Below are 27,265 nucleotides of genomic sequence, written 5' to 3' on the forward strand. Positions count from 1 at the left end.
TCTGAAAAACATGAATTGTCCCCCCCAATAAAAATACCCTAAATTATTCAAAATTGAATGAATGTATTTTCAGACTTCCCATTCTTCACATTTTAGATTCACATCTAAAAAGAAATGATTGAAATGGTGGAACAAATAATGTTTGACAAATATATTTCTGACTCCAAATTCCATCTCTGGTCTCCTCCACTACAATGCAAATTAAGGGGTAGTTTCTTACCCAGACGCTGATGACATCAGCAGGCTTTAAAAAAAAACGACCCCTCAATCTTTCTCTTAACTCTTGAAAGTGGCTGCAGCCTGGGGCTCTGGTAATTTGCTGCAGAAGCAGATGCCTTTCTGTGAGTAATTTTGATCGAAAGTAGAATACTAATACTAGAACAGTAGTGTGCCCATAAATGATTTAAAAACGTAATCAGACTCTGTTTGCCACCTGTAGTGAAGTAACTTCTCTAGAAGCTAGTTTAGCAGCACTAGCTAATACTATATTCCAGCTAGTGGTTGCTAGCTAGCTAGATAAAGTTGGTTGCTTGTTAGCACTAGCCCTAATACTTCTACATGCACTAGCTAGATGGCTTGCCTGCTTGCTCGTGCACATTGATCAGGTGTTTGTTTATATTAGCTAGCTGTATTACTGTGAAGTTAAGTTGAAGTATTTTGAATCATTCCATAATTAACCAGTGTCTGTCCTGTTTGTATGTGTGGTCCAGGTCACTGTTTCCCAAAGCATGGCAGAAAAGGAGAGGGGACATAAGAGATTTCTTTCTTGGGCCAAGGAAAGTTAGGAAGACAGCTGAAGAGGTGGTGAGCAGCTTAAATAACATTACCAGACAAGATGATGGGGAAAGGGAGTCTCAAGTAAGGTTTCATAGTATGATAATTATTTATTTTGAATTGAGAGGCAGAAGAGGACATCAGGGAGAGCGACGTGGTGGAGTGTCAAGCACAGAGTTCAGGTTCAAGCTGCAGCAGTTGACAGTATGTAGAGAGGGAGTCTCCGGTAAGGTTTCACAGTTATAGTAAGAGAAGCCCTGTCATTTGAGTTAAAAAAATGTGAAGAGGGAAAAAGTAGATGTCCTCTAGAAATGAAGCTGGTATTTATTTTATTTCTTTAGGCAGAATGTTCTCAGTCAGGGCGAGAGGCAGAAGAGGACATCAGGGAGAGCGGCGTACAGGGGTAGAAGGTGGCACAAAACCTTATCAGCCACACCCAAAACACATAGAAACACAAAAGTTGTCAAAGAGGGTTTTATCTTTTCAAGAAAAATGGTTTCAAGAGTACACCTGGCTACACTACAATCCGCAGGTCAAAGGGGTCTTGTGCTTTTATTGTAATGAAGTGTTTACTGACAACAGGTCCTCTTTTGGCAAAAAAGTGGACGTTGCTTTTGTAACTGAAGGCTTCCGCAACTGGAAGAAGGCTTTAGAGATATTTGCAGCTCACCAAAAAATCTACTCTCATTGTCACGCAGTAACAGTAAATGCACATGACTCTAACCCTGTCAGTGTCCAGCTATCCAGCTCATGGGCTAAACAACAGGAGGAGGCCAGGCATAGCCTCCTGAGAATCGTCAGCTCTGTTCAGTACCTGGCAAGATAGGGTCAAGCCTTGAGAGGTAAATCTGGCAGTGGGAATCTCGAACAACTGTTGAAGCTGAGGTCAGAAGATGATCCTGTGCTGAAAAAGTGGCTGACACGCACCACTAATTACACCAGCTTTCATGCACAGAATGAGATACTGAATGTAATGGCAAACACTGTCATTTGTGACATAGCAAACACCATCAGGTCTCTTCCCATTCTGCAGTTTTCTATAATTGTAGACGGTACACAAGATATATCTGGTGCAGAGCAGGAGTCTTATCTGCCTCCGCTATGTCGATCATGACCTAGTGCCACATGAAGAGTTTATTGGACTTTATGTGGTGTCTGAGACGACTGGTCAGGCCATTGCTGACATGGTCACTGATGTTTTGGTGAGGCTCAACCTACCAATGGCTGGTTTGCGGGGGCAAGGCTATGATGGGGCAGCCAACATGGCAGGCAAATACTCTGGTGCGCAGGCTATTCTGAGAAGACAGCAGCCACTAGTGCTGTATGTCCACTGTGGGGCACACTGTTCTAATCTTATTACACAGGCTGCCTGCTCAGCTTCCCCACTGATCCAGGACTCACTTTTTTGGGTCCACCAGCTAGGTGTGCTCTTTGGTCAGTCAGGGAAATTCAAGGCCATGTTTGCAGACATCGCAACAGACAACCAGCCTGAGCCAATGACAGTCTTGAAACCGCTGTGCCCAACCAGGTGGACTGTCCGGGACACAGCCACCAAGGCTGTGCTTACTCAGTATGACAGAGTTCTCTGCAGCTTGGATAAAATGGCTGGTAGTACATCCAAATCTGCAGCCAGTGCCAGCGGCTTAGCAGAACATTTTAGAAAGGGCAAAACAGTCTTGGGTCTTACACTCGCTTCTGCTGTGGTAGGAGAGCTTGAATGCCTCAACAAATCCCTGCAGAGGAGAACCCAGACTGTCTCTGGTATGCTGGCAGTGGTCGACTGTGTCTGCTCCTCTTTCCAGGAGAAACGAAATGACCAACACTATGTGACCCTTTTTGAAAAGGCAAATGCTGCAGTGGTTGAGTCTGCACAGATACAACCCATTGAGGTGCCAAACGCCAGACGCTTTCTTGGTGAAGCAGTTGACTACTACCGTGTGGAGTTCTTCAAGGTCTTAGATACTGTGGATGCTCAATTTGTTAAATGCTTTGATCAGGAGAGTTTTAAGGATCTGCAGAAACTGGAGAATATGCTCCTCACTGGGCAGGTGGATGATGTGGTAGACCAGTACCCTGAGCTGAAAAGAGGTGCTCTTGCTGTTGAGTTGCCTTTATTTAAGAGTGAATATGAGTTCAGCTGCAGTAAGGAAGCAGCAGAGGTACTCAGGGAACTGCCTGTAGAGGTGCAGGGACTGTTTGAACAAGTGGAGGCTCTGGTTAGACTTTTATTGGTAGTGCCAGCATCCTCCTGTGAAGCAGAGAGGAGTTTTAACGCCCTGAGAAGGCTTAAAACCTGGCTTAGAGCCACCATGTCTCAGGAACGACTGAACAGTGTTGTCGTGTGACATGTACACAGAGACAAGGTTGATGAGCTAGATAGATCAAATCTCTGTCAGCAATTTATTGCTGGTAGTGAAACTTGCAAACACACCTTTGGCTCATTTGCCTAGTTATGATAGTTTGTGAGTGTAGTGATCAGACTCACATACTCAGTGGTCAATACTCACATGATTGTATAATGAATGGATATGAATTCATGATGTTGTTGAGTCTACTTGTTGATGATGTTGATGAAATTTGTGACAACTGGGGTTGGAAATAGATCAGCTCTGCTTCTTCCATCCCCATTTCAGACCAAGGTGGTTGTTCTGTTTGGTGTTTTTGTTTGTTGTTGGTTGGTATTTGTTTCATCTGATTGGTTTGAAATAAACTATTTGAATTGAATTGAATTGAATTGAATATTTTTCATGATTTTGTTGAGTCTACTGGTCAGATTGATGATAAAAAAAGGGCAACATACTTACATTTTGTTATAAGGACTTTTTTTTTTTACTATAAAACATGACTATATAAATGAATGGATATGAATTAATTGTCAAGTTGTAAAATTATTTATCCTTTATTTTATCCAGGAGTTGTCCAGGTACAGATAAGAAGAGTTATACAGACAAGAAGAGTTATACAGATGAGAAGAGTTATACAGATACAGGATCTCTTCTTCCAGGGAGTCCTGGAAAATGACGGATGAAAACAAACAAGGAATGATTTTATATAAATTTATGTAAATAAATCAGATTTTGTTGGGTCAACTTGTGTTGTGTTTATTGTGTTCTTAGAACTGTGGTTTTTTTTTTTTAGAACTGTTTACCAGCATAACTGGCACTGTAAAAACATGTTCATGATCATGATCATGATCAAACATGGGGATCTGGGAGGGTTGGAGGGAGGCGAAAGATAAGAACATGAGTAGACATTACATGCCCGAGACCCTTAAAATTATGATTTACTAGTATAACAGTTAAGTAAGCAGTGATACGCGCTGTTGGCTGTTTAGGACAAATAAACAAGAAAGGTAAGCACCATAAATGATTCCCTGTGCAGTACTTTTTGAATGATATGACTTCTACGAAGTCGTGATTTATGGTGGCATGGTATGAGTTGCATACGGGCAAAAAAAAATCACTTTTGTGTCCCCCCAGTCCTGACATCGGATCTGCACCCCTGACTGAGCATGTCCTGAAGATCTTTGTCCTGCATGGAACTGCAATACGTGAAGGCTTCACCCCTGCTGATGTGTCCATCATCATCGAGGGAAACTAGGTTCCAAAATTTGGGGTATAGAAGCACTGTTGGTGGGGATAACACATGTTGGAGTTCCCTATCGAAGACCTAAAAGAAAATGCAATGCAAATTTAGTTTAAAGTGATACTATTGGAAATTTGATTGGCTGTTTTATCTGAGATGTACTGAAGCTGATATCCTTCCTACGTTCCTACGTTCTGCAAAAGATTCTATTGGAACAGGTACATTTTAGTGGAGTATTTGAACCCTACTCGTGGGTTTCTTACAGTTTTGTGTACAAAATCATAGTACCTACAGTAAGAAAAATGTTTTGAAAGAGAAGACAGGTGAGTTAGTAGTGGGTATTTTGGTGTTTACCAGGTAAGAACACAGCCAAAGTCTGCAGCCCTCACACTCCCAATGACAGAAAGGTCAAAAGGGTGGCGCTGCAGCCATTATCCAACCCTGTTGGAGAGTCTGTCTGCCTGCTTCAAGCGTCTCTCCTCTGACGACTGTGAAGACACTGACGCTGGAGAGCAGTCTGTGGTACATGCTAAACCAGTGTTCGATTTTATGTCAGTCATGTTGCAACTAGTTAGTCTGAAATGAAATCTGTCAGTTTCACATCTATACACCCTGCCAGAAGCTTTTCTGTTTCTATTCATTTAAACATACAGGATGAAGGAAAATGACAGCCTTAAAATCATTCGAGCTCTGGCACAGCACCACTCAGAGATTCTGAAGACCTAACTCCATGAAGTGTGTCTGGTCCTCACTGAGCAGATATTATACACACTTTCCTCTTGATATCTTTATTTCCCTCTTTTTGTTTCAATCATTTTCATTTGCCAGCATCTGTCTATGAGTGTGCACTCTGCAGTCTTGACTGATGATGTATATTCTTACGATACAGGTGAAAAACCTGCGCTCTGCAGTGGCCTGTGCAGCTATGAACACCGTGGCGGAGCTGTATGATCACCTCCAGGGGGCCATGGACCCGGAGGTGGAGGAAACAGGCCGGGCTTTGCTGCTGAAACTGGCGTCATCTACAAATGACTTTATTCAGCAGCAGGCAAATCTTGCACTGGGTGCCATGGTGACAAACTTATTGTTGTTTATGTTTTATGAATTAATTTACTGTCTACTGCTGTCTTATTCTTTGAGTAACTGCCAGAGTTACATTTCTACACCTTCAACGAGGCCACTTTTTATCCAAGATACAGCTTCATATTCATATACAATGTGTAATGTTGACATCCTGATTATCATACTGAAATTTAATGTTAGTTTATTCTGTACACAAGACATCTATCACATGTCTGTCTGTCCTGTGAGAGGAATCCCACCTCTGTTGCTCTTCCTGATGTTTCTTTAATCTTCCCTCATCTGAATCAGGAGTCTGAGGACAGAGGGTTTCGTACGCTGTACAGATTGTAAAGCCACTCGATGCAAATTTGTGATACTGGCATTTATAAATACAACTGACTTGAGTTAATAAGCCTCAGGAAAGTGGAATGGCTCTAAACTTTACATGGATGCATGTGAATGATGAAAAGAGATGTCATAAAGTTATTGATTAAAATGCAAAATCCCAAATTCTTTATACTTTGTTAATCCACGATGGAATTCAGTTTTTTCACTCTGTTGTCATATACACACAGGCCCGAATTACACACATGAAGAAACAGGACCTATACATAAATTAAATGCAGAGATGTCAGAGTGAAGGAGCTGCCCATGGACAGGCACCTCGAGCAGTTTAAGGTTCAGTGCCTTGCTCAAAGACACCTCTGCAGTGCCCAGGAGGTGAACTGGCATCTCTTCAGCTACCATTTCAAACTCCATATTTGGAACTGGCGACCCTTCGGTTCCCAACCCATTCCCTATGGACTGAGCTACTGCTGTCAGTTTTCAAGTCATACCCAGTTTATGTAATCTCAAGACTGTTAAATCTGATCAATGAATCCAAACTGCAGCTGCCGCCTCCACCTACAGATGACAGGCAACTGCAGCCACAGCCTCTGCCAGCAACCTGCAGCTGCCACCTCCACGTGCTGATTGTGATAGACAGCTGTTGACAAACCTCCACCTACAGCCTTTGTCGGCAAACTGCAGCTGCTGCCTCCACCTACAGATTGTGACACACAGCTGCTATCAAACCTCCACCTAAACTCTCTGCTGGCAACCTGTTTTTCCTGTTAATAGAAATGTTGTTCTTTTCTTGAGCACACATTATTTAAACATTGCTCTTTTTGCCTTCTTTCATATTTGATCACTGTACCAAACTTTGCACTATATTTTTAGTTATTTTAACAAATGGTCTTCACTATACACTTGTCCTGTGCATCATGTCTTTCTGGTCTTGGTATGTCCACTCTACATTTGCACATCCTACACACGAAGACAGGTGAAACTCAGCCCTTTCCTAATGAGAACATAAAAGTAAAATATGCATCACACTTTAACAAGACGAAGCAAAAGGTCCTGAGAAGAACAATTCATGAGGTTCGGGGTATTGGTAATATACTTACTGTAGTCTAGTGTTGCTGCTAATAGGTCCTCCAGTCTTTGCATACGCTGCTTATTTGAACAAAATGTGTTCTAAAATTAATATTTACAATACACAGGATGTTTCAGTGCCATGTGAAATGCCAAAAAAATTGCAGTGAGGTGGGCTCTCAAACCAAATCCTTTTTAGGGCCCTCAAAAGCCGAGGGCTGGCCCTGCTCCCAAAGTAAATGGAACACTCCACTCATTTAAAGTATTTTCTGTCTTCCTTAGGAGCTCCATGTTTTCAGATTTGGTTCTGCCGCTTCTTCCATCCTCAGACAAATTACTAAAACTCTGCATCTTAATGAAAGTATTAACCTTTAACTCAGAATTTCTTCATTATTCAGTGCTATTTTATTTCCATTGTTAGCACAGATAACTGAGCTTCCTGTCTCTTCCACACACCTCAGATTTGCATGTTTCATTGTCCTCCTGAGCTTTTTGTACTGTCAGCTATCATGTGCTGAACAATATTAATTCTTTTTATTAGTTTAAATGTCCTATTCCTGTTTCACACATCTTCTTTACAGTTATCATCCCTCCATGGTTCTGCATTCTTCTCTATTTTGCTTTTACTGCTAGATCTCACTGCAGCTGTTCTAATACTGTCTCTTATTTTATTAGAACTCTTATTTTATTAGAAAGAGTTGCTATGGTAATATATTAATCTAATTTAACTGTTCATCACCGTCCAACTTCTCACAGTTAGCTTTCCCAAATCACCATTTTGTATATTTCAGTCACTGATGTATGAATGTTTACTTTACATAGGACTGCATAATAGTCACTGCCTACAGTTCCCTCTTGGTATACTGCCGAGTCATATATTGGAACAATATTATATATGTTCCACCCCTGTTTTCGTGCTTCATACATGGTCTTCTTTGTCCTTATATTTAGTAGTTTGTTCAGTTCTATTCTCTCACAAGAGTTATAATCATTCACAACCACTAATCCCTCCCAACCCACACTTCCACCACCACCTACTCCAGTTTGTTCCCTAGACCCAGTAGCCTACACAATTAGCAGTCTCCCAAGAGACTTCCACAGTTGCAGCACCCTGTTCACACTCTCTCTCCACACTTTCCATATCCACGTTCACCACCCCTGCATCATTTCTTTGCTTTGCATAGTTTGGCTACATAACCAAATTCCTGCCACTTAAAACCCACATTACCTCATAAAAAAATCCTCCACTTCTCCTATCTTCTCCCTCTCACCGCCTCTTCTTCCCTCTTGCCATCCATGGATTCATTATTCTCACACATGGGAGAAGTTTGCCCAGAAGCCTTTCCATCAGAAATCTATTCATTTTCACTCAAACCATATTTTTTTCCCCCCAAACCTTAACCAAGAAATCCCTTCCTGGTAGAGAGCCTTCCAGGCAAACATCTCTCAGCAGCATTAAACTCCTAGTGCTTCCATTTGCCTGCCCATATTTGTAAAATTAAGTCCACTTTTGAGCACAATGCAATGTTTTTAAATTTATTTTTAATAATTAATGTTGTAGATTTAGTTATGTACAGAATCCCATCTCCGTTGTTAACATAATAGGCATTTGAGAAGCTTTGGGGGCCCAATAAGTGACTGAAAATCTCGATTTCTATTGTAAAATAAACACTCAATCCATTTGTAAAAATAAATAAATAATAATAATAATAATTATAAAAACATTACAAAGCTGAAACAAACGGTTTCAAAAACATGTACCCTACCACCTCGTATCCACTGTTTTAGAATAGAGAGATTTAGCCATTTCCCATCTTAGTTGAATAAAACGTGCATTTTTAATTTAAAAAAAAAAAAAAAATCCAATTTGCTTCTTTCCGCAACGATGACGACTTCCGCTCCGTACCCGGTCCGAGCCAAGACAGTTGGCTTTTGCAATTTGCAGAGATCCCAACATGTGCCACTTGAGGGCGCTCTTATCCCTTAATCCACAGCAGTAGTACAGCGGCGTATCACTGATTATTTTCCACTCTCAGTTGTAGCCGCACTGTGAACCCTACACATAATGCATGACTCAGTGGGGCCAAATGAATGAGCTTTTGAGACAAATATTTTTTTTTAAGTAACAATTCAATTCTTACAAGAGCTTCACGTCGCCCCTGCTTCTTTTTATATCAGTGTTGGTGATAGAGGACTGGGTCTGACATGGGTAAAGTCATTTTAGTAACATAAGTTTCACTTAAATAGATGCATACTGGTGTACAATAACCAGGCCGAATTTGAGAATGGAAGTCGTCTCTTCGTAAAAGCAATAATGTCTTGTTGGTTCATGTGTGTACGCTTGTAAGTGAGCAAAGTATCATTAAATTGCAAGATTTTAAATGAAGTTTGGTGTTGCTCTTTCTGCAAAGAGAACACGCTGCCTATAAGACCAGAGCTACCTGCAATAGCAGCCTCCAAAACATTAAACAGCCAGTCCTCATAAACTTTGAGACATCTTGGTATTAGATTGATTTAAGAAACAGAATTTGCAAGAAAAAAAAATATTATGCGCGTGCATTTTATTATCTTTCCTGCGTAAAGAAATTAGTGCAGGGTGACTAATGCTTTCCGACGAAATGTGAGCTAATCAACATTATTGCTCCCGATCATTTTCCTCAGAAGACACGGGCAGGGTTTGCACACAAGCTCCACCTTTTCAAGCGGTTCAGTGACCTCACCAGTGGGCTGGATTGTAAGGGTGGGATTTCCAGGCTTCTAGTGAGCTCCGTGTATTCCTGCCTCTCTATCTTAGGATCTATGCGGCTTCAACGACAGCAAAGACGGACCACTTGCACCTTTAATAGCCCCAGGTCGGCCCACACATTACACACTGGACCTTTTTTCTACATGCGACTCCAATCGGAATAAATAATTGAGGAATGTGGAAATTACAGAATGCCCAACAGCGCTGGAAAGAGATTTAAACCCACCAAATACATCCCAGTGTCCACTGCTGCCACACTCCTTGTGGGATCGACCACTTTATTTTTCGTTTTCACGTAAGTTTGCATCGCTTCTTGTTCTCATTCGCTGCATGCCAGGGTTTTCCTTCCCGGTGTGCCCTCAGATTACTCAGACAGGAGTGGATTTGCAGCTCCAAGTTTGCATGGGTGGATTCAGTCACTTAGGTAGAAGAAGTGATTTTGTGGGAGTATGTGTATCCCAACGGGGAATCTCGCAGCGGGTCTGAAATGGGTTTGCAAAAAAAAAAAAAAAAAAAGCAGCCTTACACACTGTCTTCCTGTGCAGCCTCGGAGAGACCGTTCAGCCGTGATACCTGCAAGGCAAACTTCCAATAAGCCATGCAAGTTTAACAGCGCTATAATCGCACAGGAGACCACAGGCCGCAGATTCTCACTTTCCATTGAAGAAATGCCGCAGGCAGTTGTTGATACAATTAAGATGGTTGCATTAGGAGCAGGAGGTTGGGTTTGATTCATGCTCAGTCAGTTGGGATAGTCAAAGTGTCACACAACCTCTCAAGCAGCATTATAATCAGTCTAAGCCTGCAGCTCCATAAGCGGAGTCCTGCAGGAGTGCACAGCTCGGTTTCATTGCATCTACCGCCATGTCTCACCTCATGTGTGCACAGTAATTCAGGGTTTCCTTTGGAGGAGATGAAGATTATGGGCAACCAAGGCCAACAGGTCCTGACTCTCTCTAAAGCAGACATTAATTCACTTTGATTTTCTGTGTTGTGACAATCAGGTGACAGTGGTTCATCCACACCAGCTGCAATCAGGATGATTACATACAGTTTTCACGCAGCCTATCAGACAGCATCACTGTCCTGGACCTCTCCATCTGATGCATGAGGAAGTTGATTGCCATGAATCTAATATAAAGCTGTCGCTGTAGGAAGGGAGATAACAGCGGAGTGAGTGATGTGTCTGGTCTGAATCATCGTTCCTACATACATTCTCCTCCAGTGCTAACCCCCAGGTGGATGGATTATCAGTGGAATTACTAGCTCAATCTCACATGTGCAAGGAACCCTGAGGGGGATTGAAAATCATTTTGGGAACCTCTGACCTGGACTGAGGACTGTAGGGATACATCATCCAACCTTTAGCCTCTGCAGAGTCATTGTGTCTGCCAAATATAAAACTGCTGAATGTGATTCCTAGCCCTCCAAGGGTGGAGGGTTTAGTGTTTTAAAGAAGTATGTCTGTGGATGTGTCGAAGATGTGTCACCGTACTTGCATAATCAGTACTTTCTATCATTTATAACATACTTTTACGTAGCAAATTTCCAATTAATAGCTGGAGTCTAAAGCTGGGTGTGTTTGTACCATTATATCAATTATTGCTAGATGCAAAAGCATGATACAGAATGTGTTCTTCACTTGTATGAGCAAGAAAATTCAGGAAGACATACAAAATGCTTAAGCTGCACCCTGAGTGGTTTTGCACTCTGAGTCTCAGCTCAACAACCGAGACTGAAGGAAACATATGGTGTTTGTGGGTCGCATCGGTAGGTTGGATTGTAGCTTTAAAAATCCCAGCACTCCTCAGTGTAGTGTCTCAGACTTTGCATAAACAAATGGCCTGATTTACAAGTCTTGGTGTGGAATGAATGTGTTATGATTTAATAAGAGATCTGCATTTCAGCCCAAATGGCAAAATTTAGAGTTTATTAGTTGTTCTTTTTCTGGGGTACATGTCAATCTACATTTTAAGGTTGATCCCCCAAGCAGATGGTTCAAGGGTGAGGATTAAGACTTTACCCGGTTGCTCCTTCAGTCCCCAGTAAAAGGTCTGGAGGATTGAGTCTCGTATAATGGAACCCCCTGGGGAGCAGTGCACGTCCAAACTAGGCCATGCCTCCTCATTCTCAAACACACATAGAGTCCATTATGTTGAACGCAACCAAGCCTTGTCTGTGGCTGGAGTGCACATTTACACTACGAGCCACAGAGCAGTGGTGTTCCTTCATCTCCATTTTCCTAATCTGAATAACATGCAACAAGTTAAAAAGTGGGAACATTTTACATTTCATCGCCAACTTTGTCTGGCAGCCACACATGATGAACTTCAGAATTATATTATACGCAGTAGAGTGTCAGGGACACAAATCTTTTTTTTATTCCTAAGCTGCAGTGTGTTAAAAGTCTCAGTGTTGCCAGCAGGCCACTTGGTGTCATATGGGCAATGGAGGATGAGACTTTGGGCCAGCATTGGCTCTCTCTCACACACACACACACACACACACACACACACACACACACAGTCCATGATGTGTAACTGTGTTTGGCTTACTGACGCCTGACAGTTTGTGTTTCCCACAGAGACTGAATTAGAACACATTAGTACAGAATTATTTATATCTCCACAGCAGGACCACAACTCATCGCAAAAATACTGATGATGAATTAAGCTTTTAGTCATGGTTTAGCCATCATAATATTATCCTAGTCTTATCTGGGTCTGTGACAAGTTCCTCTTGTACAGTAGCTTAAGCCTCTCACTGTGCCTTAATTTGCTCTGTATAGCTGCACTGGTGGAGCTTTCGTATACCTTTTAGTAATTCGTCAGGATGGCTTCATCACTGCCCTTCACAGTATGCCAAAACCTGTCCAGGAAACAGAACTGCCAGGCTGGCCATTATCATTTGTTGCTAAGCCTAATAGCTCATATTTCAGAGTACGTATGGATAGATGTGTGGAAACTATCAATTGATCATCTGGACAAGACCTCTGTTCAGCAGTATTTGCTGTGTGGAGGTGAATTATGAGAGAGGTGGTCAGTGGTGGAGCCACAATCACCAGAGCAGGGCTGCACATGAGAGCAGGCCTGTCAGGAATCTAATCTTCAGCTTCCACATCTGTTTCCTCCTTTTCACTGTATATCCATTGAGTCTGACTTCATTCAGATCCTACCCAGTACATTGTTTTGCATTTGTGCCCCACTCAGAGGTTCTTGTAGAGATTATTTAAAGGTATTTCCGATTTTAGTTGAGAGATTGCAGAGTTGTTGGAATATAGGAAAGAGGGGGATGATACATTGTTAAAACAAGTGCTCCTAAATATAACCTTCTAGGATCTACATCTTGGTATATGGCACCCTAAAAGGTTCAGTATAGAAACATTTTACAGGGCTAATTATAGAGAACCTCTGCTTTACTATGAAATATATGGGAAACTGGTGATTGGAGCTAAGTGGTAACAGAGGCTGCCTCATTTACACAGTACAGGAACATGTTGTTTTCTCTTTAGTCTTGTAGTCGGCTATTCTCAAAGTCAGCTTTGAGGGAAAGATCACTGCTGGTACTGTTTGTAACAGTGCAGAGAACTGCTCAAAAAAGCAGCAAATTAAGATTGCTTTCTTTGTGACATCAACACGCCAACATGCCAAAGAGCTGCTCGGCAGCTGGCTGTATGGCTGACAAGCTCATAATAAGCCCAGGCTTGGTCATTGTAAAACGCTTTACTCATACGTGTACTTTAATCATTTTCTAAGGCTAGTGGTGCAAAGGTAGTGGTATCATGAGACAGCCTAAGGCGTGATTCAGGGCCAATCAAGGTGATTTTTCTCTCATGTTTTCCTGTAGAGCACCAGAAAGGGCTTCAGAATAATCAAATGCCATGGTGGCCTCAATATTCTCCCATCAAAATGTGATTAAATGCTGTGAAATGAACTAGAAAGGATGAAAAATCCAAGCTCACTCAAATTTTTCTAGTGTACAGACCACAGAATACACAGCACCTTTCCCCCAAACAAAGATGGTGGCCATCTTGTGATGTCATGTTGACTTTGGTAATAGAGTATAGCATTCTGACTATGGACCGTTTCATTGCTTTTCTGTTGCTAGGGCAACAACTTTGGTCCCTGTTTACTTCCTGTCAGCTTCTGCATTAACATACATTCAAACAGGAAATACAAAGGGATCCATTTAGAATGTTTATGTTGTCCAGTTTGAAAAGGTCTGAAATTAGGATACAATAACACTGACACAAAGAAAAGGCGTGAAGGATAAGATGGAGATTTAACTAAACATTTAAAAATTCTAAGCCTCCAACTAATAGCCTAGCTATGTAACTAGTAGTATGTAACTAGTAGGGCTGCAGTGGGATACCGTGAAACCATATAGGCTACTGTGGTATGAAAATTGATGGTTATCATAGCATGTACATTTGCTTATCTACAATACTAAAAAAAAGGACGGAGAATCTAACTTGCGAGTGTGCATCTCCTTTCCTCCTAGACTGCCTATCAGATTTATTCCATATACTTCCATTAAGAAAAGTTTCAATTTTATAAAACATTTGTTCAACCAAAAAAAAAACCCTTGATATTCTTTCCTTTAAGTATCATAATGACTGATGATAATTGTAATAATAATTCTGTAATACCGTATATCGTGACACATTGATATTTTTTGAGACAGTTATTGCACCCTGAAAACTTATGTTGCAACCCTATTACTCTATTTTTTGTTGTTTTTGTTTTGTTTTTACAAAACATTAATAGGTTACAGTTTTATTAGTTGTACATTTTTAAGAAGCCTTAGTTGAAAACACCTCATATTAAGCTAAGTTAACTTTAGTAAAACAAGGGATACAGACAGCATCCTTCCTTACTGGCGTACAGCTAACGTTAGCTAGCATGAATGCTAGCTAAATGACTTTCTTGAAATAAAATGTGTTACAACATGCACTTATTAGCTAGCTAACAGTTTAGTTCATGGACATATCTTATGCTGAAATGCTCATGCAGAAGAAACAGAGATGGTTAAAGTGCAAGAGAATTGTATAAATGAATTAGAGTGGAAAAGAGGGTCACTACAGACTGCCTATAGGCACAGCACTGCAGCTCTCCTCACTAGTATCTGTTAAGTCTTCGTATGAATCTAATATCAAAGCTTTTTTGGCAAATATTTCTTTGATGAAGGGGTTTAACCCTGGGTTCCTTATCAACCCATTTTATGAGAGAGCTTTGAGAGTGTGTAAGGATTCTAATTGAAATGCTTAAAAGTGAGCTCACCAGGATTAGTCCCTGTATTTGTATGGGTCTATTTTTCTTATGTATCTAACTTGTTTTACATTCACCATATGTCCATGGGCGTTGGTGATGTCACACTCTCCATGTTCACTAGTCTCCTCTTCACTCTGCTGTATGTAGGCTAACATGGAGATTTTCCGTGTCTTATTAATTGAAGGTCTAAAAGCATAATTGAATGTTGGTTCATTGATCCTAATCCGCGTCCTGCGTGTGATTATGTATGCGGAGCTGCTGCCGTCTTTTTGTCAAGGGTTCGGTAAACAAGTGTGTAACCATTAATGCTTCACTGCTTGGTATTAGTGTCCATTAGAGCCTGTTTGCCTTCCTCCTGTGTGGCGTTAGTGGCTCAGAAGCGGCCCGTGTTTGACTCTAGTTAAATGAATTGTTGGTTTAACCAGTGCTGTTTATGCTCGGTGTGGGAGCCAGGCCATCTTGGCTGCCTGTTTTAAATATTGCTCATATGACACTGAGGACTGATTTGGGTCTAGTTTGTTTATTTAAATGTGCGATTGAGGATATATTGCCAGGTTTGAGATGCGGCAAGGGCAGAGCATTTCTCAGAAGGAGGAAATTACCAGTTGACATGTTATGAATATGCCCTTGTAGCTCTTTCAGTGTCTTTGCTCATAAACAAGCATCTATCAAAGCTAGAAACCGGAGAGTCTCAGCCTCCCTGATGTGATAATCATGTACAGCATACTGAGAAAAGACTTTGACATGCTTGCACAACTTTAACCTCCAAGTAAGCTTTACAAAAATATTCCATGACTCCCATGAGAGCAGGAAATTTCAGCCCTTAAGGTGAGCTCATCAGTATTCGTCTTCAACTCCCACTCATCTTTCCATCAAAAACATTCGCTTAAATATTACTATTCTGTCCTCACACACCGTCACAGCATTAAGTTTCAGCTCCTCAGCTGAGTTGGATAAGAAACTCTTCTGTCCTCATGTCACACAGAGGATAAAACTTTGATTATCCTGATGAGGCCAGAACTAGCCAATAGACGTACAAGCTCACCAGGGCCAAAATATTCCCTCGGCCTATTCATAAAATCCATGTGCTGCAGACTTCTGGTTTTTCAAGAATGTTTTTGACTGGGGATAAAACTAGCAGCAGGTCAGTGTGGTGTGGCTAGCTTTGTCAGATTAGATAACAATGTAATTTCCTCTGAAGGTCCTCATCCATCAGCACCTTGGAGTGAGGGTCTGGAGATTGACAATTCCAGTGCAGGGTTGTGTCACTTCTGCTCTCAGAAGGTACTTAAGGTGACAGGCAATAATGAATAAAGACGGGTTTTAGTTATTGAGCTAATGCTGGAGATAAGGCCAGAGCTATAAACCGACCTTTTTGTTACATTATAGGCTTATTGCTTTTGACAGCATATTTTTAGCCTGTGTGCTGATTTATGGTAAATTTTTGTTCTTATTGTGGTTTCTGGTTTACCACAAGGCACGTTTCCAACCTGTAAGATCATTACAGATTGTAGTCCAATCCCTCGATCCTGCAGCTTCGCAGCCTTAAAGGATAATTCCAGTTTATTTCAATCTGGCTCATTTCCCTTAAACGTGGATATTGTGGCTATATGTTGTGCTAACTTTTCACTCTCCGCTTACTTGTAGAGATTTGGGAAAGTACAGTTTTTTTAAAAAATATGAATCATATGAATTGCTTGTCTCTGAGTCTGAATGAACATAACGAGGAGAGAAGCCATCGAGGCTAATTCCACAGGGATCTACATCTGGGTCAAGTTGCACATACAACTGTGAGGCTTTGGATAGCTTCCCATTTAGCATGTGTTCGTGCTAGAGAAATAGTAGATAATTAGCCCCATTCAGCCACAATAGTCACATTTATGGAAAATACACCCGGTTGAAATAGACCAGAAATTTACATTAAAGCTGATCTAGCAGCTACAAAGCAAAGTGATTGGCTTCATTCATTGTGAGGTATATCTAAACAGTTGGCCCCTGTGTTATGTCCCACCCCCTGATGCCCTGATTTCATCAATACACAAGCAAAATTCCTTTGAAGCCCTGTTTCTCTGAGACCAACATGTGACACCAATCTGAGATACTTTCTATTTAAATTCAACACCACTGGGTTTATTTCCATTTGTAATGTAGAATACTACTACTCTGAATCTGAATTATAGTTGTTATGCATATACCACTGAAAGAGAGCAGTGGGTTCCAAGTGGTGTCTGGGAGCCTCAGGGGTCCCCTAGAGAATTCCAGTGAGTCCCTTAATGAGAAACGGTTCAGTGACATAGAATTTATTTGATCTTGAGTTGATCTTGATTTATCTCAGTTAGTTTACTGTATGTTGGCTATATTGCTCTTCTGTTATAGCTCAAATGACTGCTGTACTTAATTACAGCATTTTAGAGCAACTAGATGCAGACTTGTCTAGTTTTTAGCCTTTAGTGGTGGAGGCAGTTTTCAAATGTTCAAGCATCCTTATGGGCAACTTTAACATTTAAAAACAAAATAAGTCATGTTGCTGCTGTGCTAGTTAAACAAACATTCTCTGCAATACCATAAATGTTTACTGGATTGAGAAAGTCACACTCACGCATCCCATTTGTAGGCAAAACAAAAAGCGATTTTGGAATTATTAATTAATTAATTAATCATTATCTAAATGTCAGTGGGAGTGTTGTTGCCAGCCTGGTCTCATAGACATAGATGTGGTTAAAATGAACTCTTTACCAAGCATTATGTGGTGGTGGGCATGAAATGTGCACGCTGGCAACATAAAAATAATGCCATTGCTAGGTCAATGAGGGTCTTTTGTCATGGTGGACACACAAATCAAGTATAAAGAGCAAGAAAATCCGCCTTGGGTTGGAGGACGATGGGGAGGTGGATGGGGCAAACAAACATGGACTTCAAACCAGGACGCCAATGTTCATGAAACCAAAAGCCATCGTAGTTACCTGACTTTATGGACTCAATGTAAGTATGTAGTTACATAACTTGAGATTAGTACTTATGTTAATGTCACTGACATCCCGTACCTAGTGATTTTAAACAAAACCATGATCTTTTCCTGAACTTAACCAAGTTTTATTGGCTTTTTTACTTTTCCTAAACCTAACCAAACTGCAACTGTTTCAATTGTTTTTGTCTAAGGAGTACATAATTTTAACCCATTTTGTACCCACTGACATATAATGCATTGTTAAGAGGTCTTGTCCATTTCACGTATTTCTATGTTTTGTTACATATGTAATGACTTTGATCTGTTATGGTGAAAGTGCAAAAAGAGATAACCTTGGATGGATTGTGTTGATATTTTGAAAATGTCGAACATGAAAAATCAAAGTCTCATTTCAAACAGTGGAGACAGCAGGAGAACTCACGGTGTTACTCTAGCGGGAGCATGTCATGTCTGAAGCTGAACTCCATCGCACATATTTTTAGATGCCGACTGTTTGACAGTGATGTGATCAGATGTGAGCTTCAGACAAATTTCTTGATCTAACAGTGATCTAACAGAGTGTGTTTCTTAAGGGACTTCTGAATGGGACTTTTGCCTTGGAACAAACCATTACCAAACAGCTAATACATCCAACATACACACACACAAACTAGTCTTGCCCACCATGACAGGGAAGTGCCATATATCTGTCGAGCCAAGGTATGTCCAGCTGTTGTTTCTCCTCACAGTAAAGCTGTAGAGTAGTGGCTCTCATTGGGGTCAGGAGGCCAGCAATGGTCCTTTTAAGACTCCTAGAGGGGCTGCAAAAAAATAAAGTTGCTCATTTCATTTGTTACCTCAATAATGGAATTACTTCTGGGTTACTTGTGTAGACCATCACCTCTCCTGCTCGCAGTCCTAGTCAGACCCAAACTGCAGTACAGGCTGGTGCACAAAGACAAACTTATACTGACGAGAAAAGTAATCCTAAACTGCCACCTCATCTTCCCTCCATCAAGGTTCAAGTAGGCCTGAGCAGAGCTCTGCTGGCAGAGCTTTCAGTCTGCCACCATCGGCATTAATGAGTGAAAGAGGCCCAGAGAATAAAAGGCCAGGTCTTCTAATCTCATTCCATCCCAGCCCTCCTGTCACTGCTTGACAACTAGGTTAAGATAATGCTGACAGATCCTCTTCCCTGGCTCTCCACCACGCATCCTAGAGCAGTGCGACTGCCTACTCTGCATGCCACACAAACACAAACTGGGGCCAACTTTAAATTACATCAAACTTCAGGTTTAGGCAAGTTTTCCTTGATTTGGTTCCTCTGTAATTTTCAGCAAAATCAACATTACTGTCACCTACTCTACAAGATGAGCACAGTTATTACATTGTGAACAGTTTGTAGCTCCATGTAAGGATCATGATTCACAGGTAATACTCTTGTCAAACTGTTCTCTTTGTCCATGTACATTTTTACAAATGTATGTATGTATGTAGTGACAATCCCAAAATGCAAATTACTGTTCTGAAACAAATGCATTGCCATTCTTCACACCGCATACAATTTGGTCCCAGTTTTGTGGAAAGATTGAAATGATTTTAACAGAGTGCTGAATTCTAGTAAAAACCCATCTACATAAGACCATATGTCGTAAAGAGGGTGAGATGATTGTTTGCAGATTAGCATGATTTACCATAAATGAATAAAAGCAGAAACATTCTAATTTGCAACAGCAGGTGACAAATAATCCAATCTGCACCGCGTCCTTAGCATGATTTTCAAGCACATGTTGAGTTTTAATAGATATCAGCGTTTCTAAAATTAGCCCGTCCTCTTCCTAGGAAGCTCTGGATTTATTTTTTGCTTCTGCACTCTTGTGATATGCGTGAATCAGACAAAATTAATATGCCTTGATGAACAGGCAGGAAATGTCTTCAATTTGTCTGAATGTGACATATCTCCTCTGGATCAGTGGAGCTGGACGGATATTTAGATCCATTTTGTTTGTCTGTGCAGTTCGTGACTGTGCTCCTTTTCTTTCTGTCTATTTTAAGTCCTTCTGGTTTCTCTGAAGCAGTGACTTTCTGGAGCTCTGGTGCTTGCCAAAAAAGTAAATTGTGCCTTGTGATGCCATAGTTAAGCTAAATGGATCCATGTGGATTCAGTGCACAGCAGTGTGTGGGTGAAAAGTGCGGGAAAGTGCAGCGAGGTGCTCTCAGAGTTTGCTGTACTCCGCCAGCCGAATAAACCGAGGCCGCCTGGAAAGTCTCCTCTTGGGGAACATGTGGGATTAATTTAGACCTCCAGCCTCTCCCTCCAAGGGTGTCTCCACCCTGTTTCCCCTCATGTTGTTTTGCCAGAGGGAGACCATGACTGGTAATAAGTAGAAACAGAGCTCTATGTCTTAACACCCTCAGCTGGAGTGGCTTTCTGATTACGAGGGCAGATCTTCCACATCTATGCCACTTTTTGAAGTAAGTGGTTTTAGAGGTCCGTGGAAATGAGTGGGCACAACAAACAAAGCCACTACCCATTCATCTGTCGAGTAGAGTTCAACCATTGAGCTGCTGTAAACCAATCCAGATAACAACATTTTTGACTTAAAGCCACTGTTTGTACATATATGTGATAGTAACCTCTTTTAAATTATTCTGATGACAGTCATTTTGGTGTAGAATTTAAAAACATTTGTAGAGAAGTTAGACAGAATTCTTGTGAAAACTTGTGCAGTCAGTGTGGTCTGCAGCAATGTCTTGTTGATACTTCCAGTGGGGGCGACAAAGTCCAAAAGTTTTAAAGTCATAGTGGCTTTAAAGCTGCTGTAATTTGTTTTTAGAATACCAGTGTATCAAATGACAGAGTCAGGGGTTGCTCATAGTGATGAGCCCACAGATAATTATGACCTGAATCAGTAACTCCTCAGCTTGACGGAACATGTTTAGATGTCTGACCCACAACTTCACTGTTTTGTTTAACTCACTGCTCTCATAGCATGTGTTTGTACTGCATCAGGCAGCTTTTGTCAGTGAACAAGCTTCAAATACCTACTGCATACTGCCTACTAGTATTGCACAGATCGACCCACAACCCATGAGTCCTGCAGGCGGTTCAGGGAAACTTGTTAGAAAATACCACAGGTTTCAGGCAGGTGGGTCATTAAGTGACAAAGCAATGAGTAAGTTTAATTTTCAGAAACATTGCGCAATAGTCCACCTTCCACCTTCTCATCCCCTCTGTCTCTCCCTCTTAAACACAAACACCAAGCAGTTTTATCATCAGCACTGCTGCGCTCAGGGTTTCCCTTATCCGATTTTTGACAAAGAAAATCTTCTTTAGTCTAAAATATTTGAACCGGTGAAACTGTTTCTCTCTGAGATGTAGGCCTAACACTGTGTCCTAACAGCAAGCAAGCATCTGTCTGTCCACACTGAATCCATTAAATATGCACTGCTGTTACGTCATGTAAACAGACTACTGTATGTATCAGCTGTGTGCTCATATAAAGAAACCACGTAGGATATCAGCTGTGTGCTCGAGAGCATATTTAAAACGTAACCACTTAAAGATTGATGAGTAGGCTACTTGCTATCTTCTTCATTTTGTACTTTTTAAACAGAAAACACACGAAAACACACGTTTCATGTTGTGATATTTACCCTCAGGAGCTGGTGGAGACCAAAAACAGAGCTAAAAGAGAATGAATATTGGACTTATATTCATTAGTTGGCCAGAAACACAGCTCGAAATGAATGATAATGTTGCTCTTTGTCTGCTGGATGTGTTAATAAGTAACTGTTAGCTGTCAAGTTCCCCAGAATGTCAATGTTGTGTTTATAGCTTTATAGCTTAGTAAAAAAAAAAAAAAAAACAATCACTGCAGGTAATTTGATAATGCTTGGCAAATATAATGTTATTATATTATTATATATTCAGAAACATAATACTCCAAGCTAATATTGTTCTGATGCATTTGTCTGATGTGTTTGTGAGAGGTGACATTCTATAAATACAAGTGTTAGCTCTTGTCTTTGAAGCCACGGATCCAGGGGGCTCCAGCCAGGCTCGCCTCTGTTAGACTTTTGGCCAGTCCCTTTGTAGTTCAGTGTAGAGGCGACCTTATCCTGTCATGTCTGTCACATGCTATTATTTCACACCTCTCCAGACAGTTTATGAGTAGACATCAGTTTTATATTAATATTTATTGGAGCGTAACCTGCCAAATGTCACATACTTACAGATAGATGTGTCCTTTCTTGTTCATATACCTACAAACAAATTTATGCAGGACTTAGCACCATATATCATAAGAATACTGTCAGGTATATTGTTGACATTCAGTAAATTGTGTGGGTTGTTTTATAGCTTTAAAGGACAGACAGAATATGTTGTATACATTTAGTGGTTCATCGGGTTGTGCATTAGCTGCTGGGTGCCTTCCACCAAAGCTTTACCTTTTTAGTTTACATCCACTCTCATATCTGAAATTGTAATTAAACTCCTCTGGCACCAAACCTCATATGAAAAGGCAAATACATGATAAGTGATTTATTCTCTTTCATGCTGGACTGAGCAGGTTTGTTTGTCTATTTAACCCCTGCCAAAATGTTAAGTTTCTTTTAGAATGCAGAGACAGACAGTAAACCCCAGTGGAAGGCCTCTGTGATCCGTCCAGTTACTGTTGTATCCTTTTGCCAAATGTCTATCTAAAAGAATGGCATCATGCTTGACAGTGAGGATATTTTAGAATGAGGTTAAATTCACAATTGACAAATGTATTCAGCCCTCAGGCCTTCACCAGCCTCTGTGGATTTCAGGTCCACTTCCACCTGATATAGAGTGTCTTAAAGAGAAATCTCTGCTGTAGGTTGAATCTTGAAGCTAGTTTTGAAAGGTCAGAATGTGGATTTATTTTGAGGTTCCTGGCCAGTTTCAGTACTTAGACTTTAATTTTAGTCCCAGGGATTGTTTTAGTCAGCTATCCTATGAAACCGGTAAAAGACCCACTTATGTAGCTATGCTATTTTTATTACCCAATCTGACAGACAATATAAAATGTGTAGTGAATTAATACCCTTGTTGGTGGGGAAGGAAGTTGTTGACCACATGTGTAATGGAGGCAGTACTGCGAACCCTCTGCCAGAGAGCATCTCAGCCAGTTATAAGCTGTCAGCTACACTGTTTTCTTTGGCCCAGCGGTGTGCAAAATTCTGAAGAAAAGCCTGCAATTTTTGTGAGAGTTATCCACGTCCAGCTGATGAAGTCATAGTCGCAGTATCTTTGAAAAACATGGGCAGGAAGCAGACAATTCTTTACTTCACACTCATCCTTCTTTGGAGACAGTGATACATAGAAACTACAGTAAGTCATGTAATTGAAACCATATCAAAGCTGTCCCCTGTCTCTAATAATGTTATGTCCATAGCACTTTTTCACATTTTAATGTGATATGGGTCAGTCGGGCATGGCTGGGTGTTTTTGTTAGGCGGTGGACAATGTGGTTCTGCAACTGTCAATATGCTTTGGTTTCATCCTGTCTTATCTCCTCCAGGGTGAGGGTGTTATGTGTTCGTATTGCCTTTTGTCTTGGGGTTAACTGACCCTACCACTTGGAGTACAGCAGTAACATAACCCAGCATTACTGTAAAGGCCAAGGAGCACATTATACACACAGTTGTGTTGTCTGTAATACTGACCTGGTAATAGCCAACTGTTTGATCAAAATTAGGCTGAGATTTAGATAGAAAAATCCAGTGTGGAGTAATTTGAATTTTATCCTGAATTAGAAAATGGTTGAAGTGGCACATGGCACCCTGTAATGGGCCAGATTTGGCCCACAGGCCGCAAGTTGCTGCTATACCATTCTCGGAACCCATCGGCCGTATTCGGCGTCTGACTTCCAGCAGACGGTGATACAGCCTCTGGGGGCAGACCCGATTGTTTGGCATTCCGGTTTGATTTGGGCGGAGGAGGCGAATTTCCATTTCCGACTTCCGTTTATATATAAGTAAATATGCTGAACCACTGCAGTGGATTCAGAGTTTGCAGTGACGCCAATTATGTTCCGCCTCGTTAGTTCACCGCACAGATAGTTTTACCTGGCAACAACTGCAGCCGGCTCAAACGTGATTGGTCAATATCACGCGGACTACAAACAGCCTACAACCGGAAACCAGGGCTCTTCCGCTCTTCTTCTGGAGGCAAGATCACCAGGGTTTGCCTACAGACTCTACATTCAGTGAATGTAGAGTCTGTATATAGAGACCAGAGTTGGGTATAACATGTTACTTTGTAACATGTTATACCCAACCATGTATATAGAGACTACTGCTATACTGTGTGAATGTAATGTAGCAGCTTTCCACTAAAGCTAAAGTTAGCTACCCATCAGTTTTAACCATCACCCTTGTTTACTCATTTATCACACTGATAGTGAATATTCACAGAACTTGTGTGCCTCAAATCTCAGTGTGAAAGCCTTGATTAACCTGCTACACAACAGCTTTTCTGCTTGTTGTTGTTTCTCTCCTTATGTGACAGCATGTTTTTTTCCCCCCAAAGGGGGCGTGGCCATGGTGATGGTGTGCTGCTGGTCTGGTCTGTTGTGTGGTGTGGAGGTTTTTGCACTGCAGTGTGCCTTGTGGTTGTGCAGCCACAAGTGCTTTAGGTCCTCTATAACTTCCATGTCCTGGGGTGGGAGCTCCATCCTGCCTTATCGCTTCTGTTTGTTTTGCCACGTGTCTCGGGGGAATTGACTGAAATTATCCATTTTGAGAGATGAGCTGGAAGTTAGAGCCTGATAATGCAAGCACAGACCTCAGTCACTACACAGAGCAAATTGAGCTGTGGCTGAAGTGCAAAATATCAACAGACCTGAAGCTAAATGAGTGATAAGCTACAACAGGGCAGCATGATTTCACTGCCACACCTCAGTGTCACTTCAACTTTGGATCTCAGTTAAAGTCTTAATCCGACCTGCATGCGACTTTGATCTAATTCACTGACCTGGCCACACGTAGTCAGTTGAGCAGGCTAAAACCATTTGATCAGAGCTGACATGAACAGCAGACTTTGTTGATCTCAAAGTCTGTCGCCACAGCACCCTGCCCCCACCACTACTGCCACCATGTGCATTTTCAGCAGTGTGAATAATTGCTAAAGTCCTGATTAAACTGCTGTGCAACTATTAGTCACTCTGCCAAATCCAGCTGATCCCTCAATTGTTTTAACAGTATTCCCTGTTGACATCAGGGCCACCCTGCTTACAAAAGTGGCAGACCAATCACCACTGACACCTACAGTTTTAATTCCCGGAATATATTTCATCAAAGTCTGATAAAATAATGGCTCCAAATATCAGAGGCGAATGAATAACTCGATCTTCAGTATGTAGTTGATGCCAGGGTTTGACAGCTTTGTGGTTGGGGACCAAGTTGCACTTTTCAGGGCGCCATCTGTTCCAGCTGTGTGTTATGTGATGTACAATGTCTATGAATGTGCAGATTACCAGACTGCTCCAAGTAGACCATGTTCAAGCTGCAGTCAAATATTTACATAGCTCAATATCTCAAGACCTCTCCCCTACTCTCTTTCTCGGACAGAAACTCTACTCCAGTTTGCCCACAGAAGTTTAATAATGCAGCACTTATAATGTACCTCTTTGCATTATTCCCATGAGCACGCTGGCTTTTAGCATCGCTGAATATCGGGCAGGATAACCTGTGAATATCAATTAGTTTGTTTTATTGATCTTTATACAAGGCTGTACCCAGCTCCGTACTCTCTGCCCTCCTTAATTCATTTTACATTCTGATCCTGCACATCTTTCTCCGCCATGTGTTTTGTGAAGATGTCGGCTGGTGTCAGCTCACATTTTCCTCCCAGCTATATTCACCTCTCTGCAAGTTTTAATCTGCCATGGTCTAAATGAAGAGCAGGAGACTGCGGGTTGGTCGGCTTCACAGTGACACATGCTGCACAAACACCTGCATTAAGTATATTGATGTCCCAGAGCATGATTCCATGATTGAGTCTCTGTGTTCAGCTTGTGACAAGGGAAAATGTCTGAAGAGATGCACGTTTTCATCTTCTCACTGTGGCAGGTTAAAGCCCCCCCGATGTGTGCCTGTGGGTTTAGCCTGCCTTGCATGATATATCTTGCTCCACGTTAATGAAATCATTCAGGGTTGCGGCTCTTATCTGCGACGGGCCCCGGCGTTCCTCGTTCCTAAGCATATTTCCTCCGGCACTAATGCGCTGGGTGCCGCAAATTGAGAAGCTCCCCTTGAGAATGTGTGCATAATGTTATTAGTAAGTCTTAGGTCTTCCCTGGAGACCTCGGCCTTATTTTACTTTCAGAACAAAGTTTTCTTCCCTGATTTAAGGAGAATTTCTGGTTTTCACATGGTTTTTTTTTGGTAAACACTCTGAACTGTTTTCTATACTTTGTAGTTACTCCACCATCACAGTATTACTGTTACACACTTTTGACCCTTTTTTTTTACCGTAATTTTTGATCTGATTTTATCCCTGCAGATCCCTTCAGCGTAATAAAGCTCAAAGTAATGCTGTGCATTATAGATTGACTGTGTCAGTGTGTAGTTCACAGTCAGCCTTGCCACAGGAAGTAAACCATGCAATTGGGTCTTTGGCCTTGGTGACTGACAGATGGAATTATTGTTTGGGGAGACTTTAGAAGTCCAAGTGCAGGAACTGCCGGAGAGATGAGCATCCAGGGAGCCACAACTCCCATCTACAACCTTGTGATTGATTTGATGGTAAGCCCAAATGAATAGTTTCCTCAAGATGGAGGAGGTGGAGCAGAAATCACAAAGAAACTGCTGAGCGGTCAGAAACTACACCTGGCTCAGGGAAACACCAAAAAAAATAAACCATTGTTCAGGATAGTGCAAAGTGGCAGCAGCACAGGTGTCTTAACCCCAGAGCTAAGACTGAAAGGCGCCCATGTGCACTTGTGGCTCACATGTCATGTTTGAGCCTGAACTCTTTGAAAAACGTCAGGTCAGCCCTGGCAGTGATGCGCAGGGAGTTGGTGTTGTGTCTGGAGTGGCTGAGAAAAGGCCTGTCCCTCAGCAGGGGGTGACAGGGATTGTGACGACAGCTGCACGTGGAGCCTGTTTTCATGTGGCATGGGTTGAGGTGTGGTGGCAGCTGGAACAGGAGAACACTGGTGCAGAATGCGAGAAAACAGAAGAGGAAAACGTGTCTGTGTATCAGCCTCCTGCTTCTGCTGTAGATTCCCACAAAATTATATTTTTAGACCATCACTAATGTAAATCAAAACATCTGTCTCACAGTTTCAGGGTCCTGTCATGATGTTAGTCATGTTGACTTTAACAAATTTGCCTGTCGCCGCTGTCGGCACTCTGTAAAATCTTAATGTATATTTGTTATGGTAACAAGCAGAAAGAGACTTTTCACATGGGAGAAAAATAAAGTCCATATAGTGT

At 41.5% G+C, this 27,265-nt stretch overlaps 1 protein-coding gene and 1 long non-coding RNA gene across 2 annotated transcripts in view; both read left to right on the forward strand.

Annotated features, from left to right (window-relative positions):
* The first annotated feature begins 263 nt into the window (after positions 1–263).
* Positions 264–3,816, forward strand: LOC125889868 (uncharacterized). Its single transcript, XR_007449487.1, has 5 exons — positions 264–341; positions 711–804; positions 902–1,000; positions 1,116–1,184; positions 3,687–3,816. It is a non-coding gene; the product is annotated as an uncharacterized LOC125889868 (long non-coding RNA).
* Positions 3,817–9,559: 5,743 nt separating this feature from the next.
* Positions 9,560–27,265, forward strand: part of zdhhc8b (zinc finger DHHC-type palmitoyltransferase 8b) — an 82,951-nt gene continuing 65,245 nt past the window's right edge. The window contains exon 1 of the mRNA XM_049578124.1: positions 9,560–9,875. Within this exon, the coding sequence (XP_049434081.1) occupies positions 9,772–9,875 (104 nt within the window). The 5' untranslated portion in view covers positions 9,560–9,771. The remainder of the gene's footprint in view (positions 9,876–27,265) is intronic.

Source organism: Epinephelus fuscoguttatus, linkage group LG6 (assembly GCF_011397635.1).
Source record: "Epinephelus fuscoguttatus linkage group LG6, E.fuscoguttatus.final_Chr_v1".
Taxonomy (NCBI): Eukaryota; Metazoa; Chordata; class Actinopteri; order Perciformes; family Serranidae; genus Epinephelus; species Epinephelus fuscoguttatus.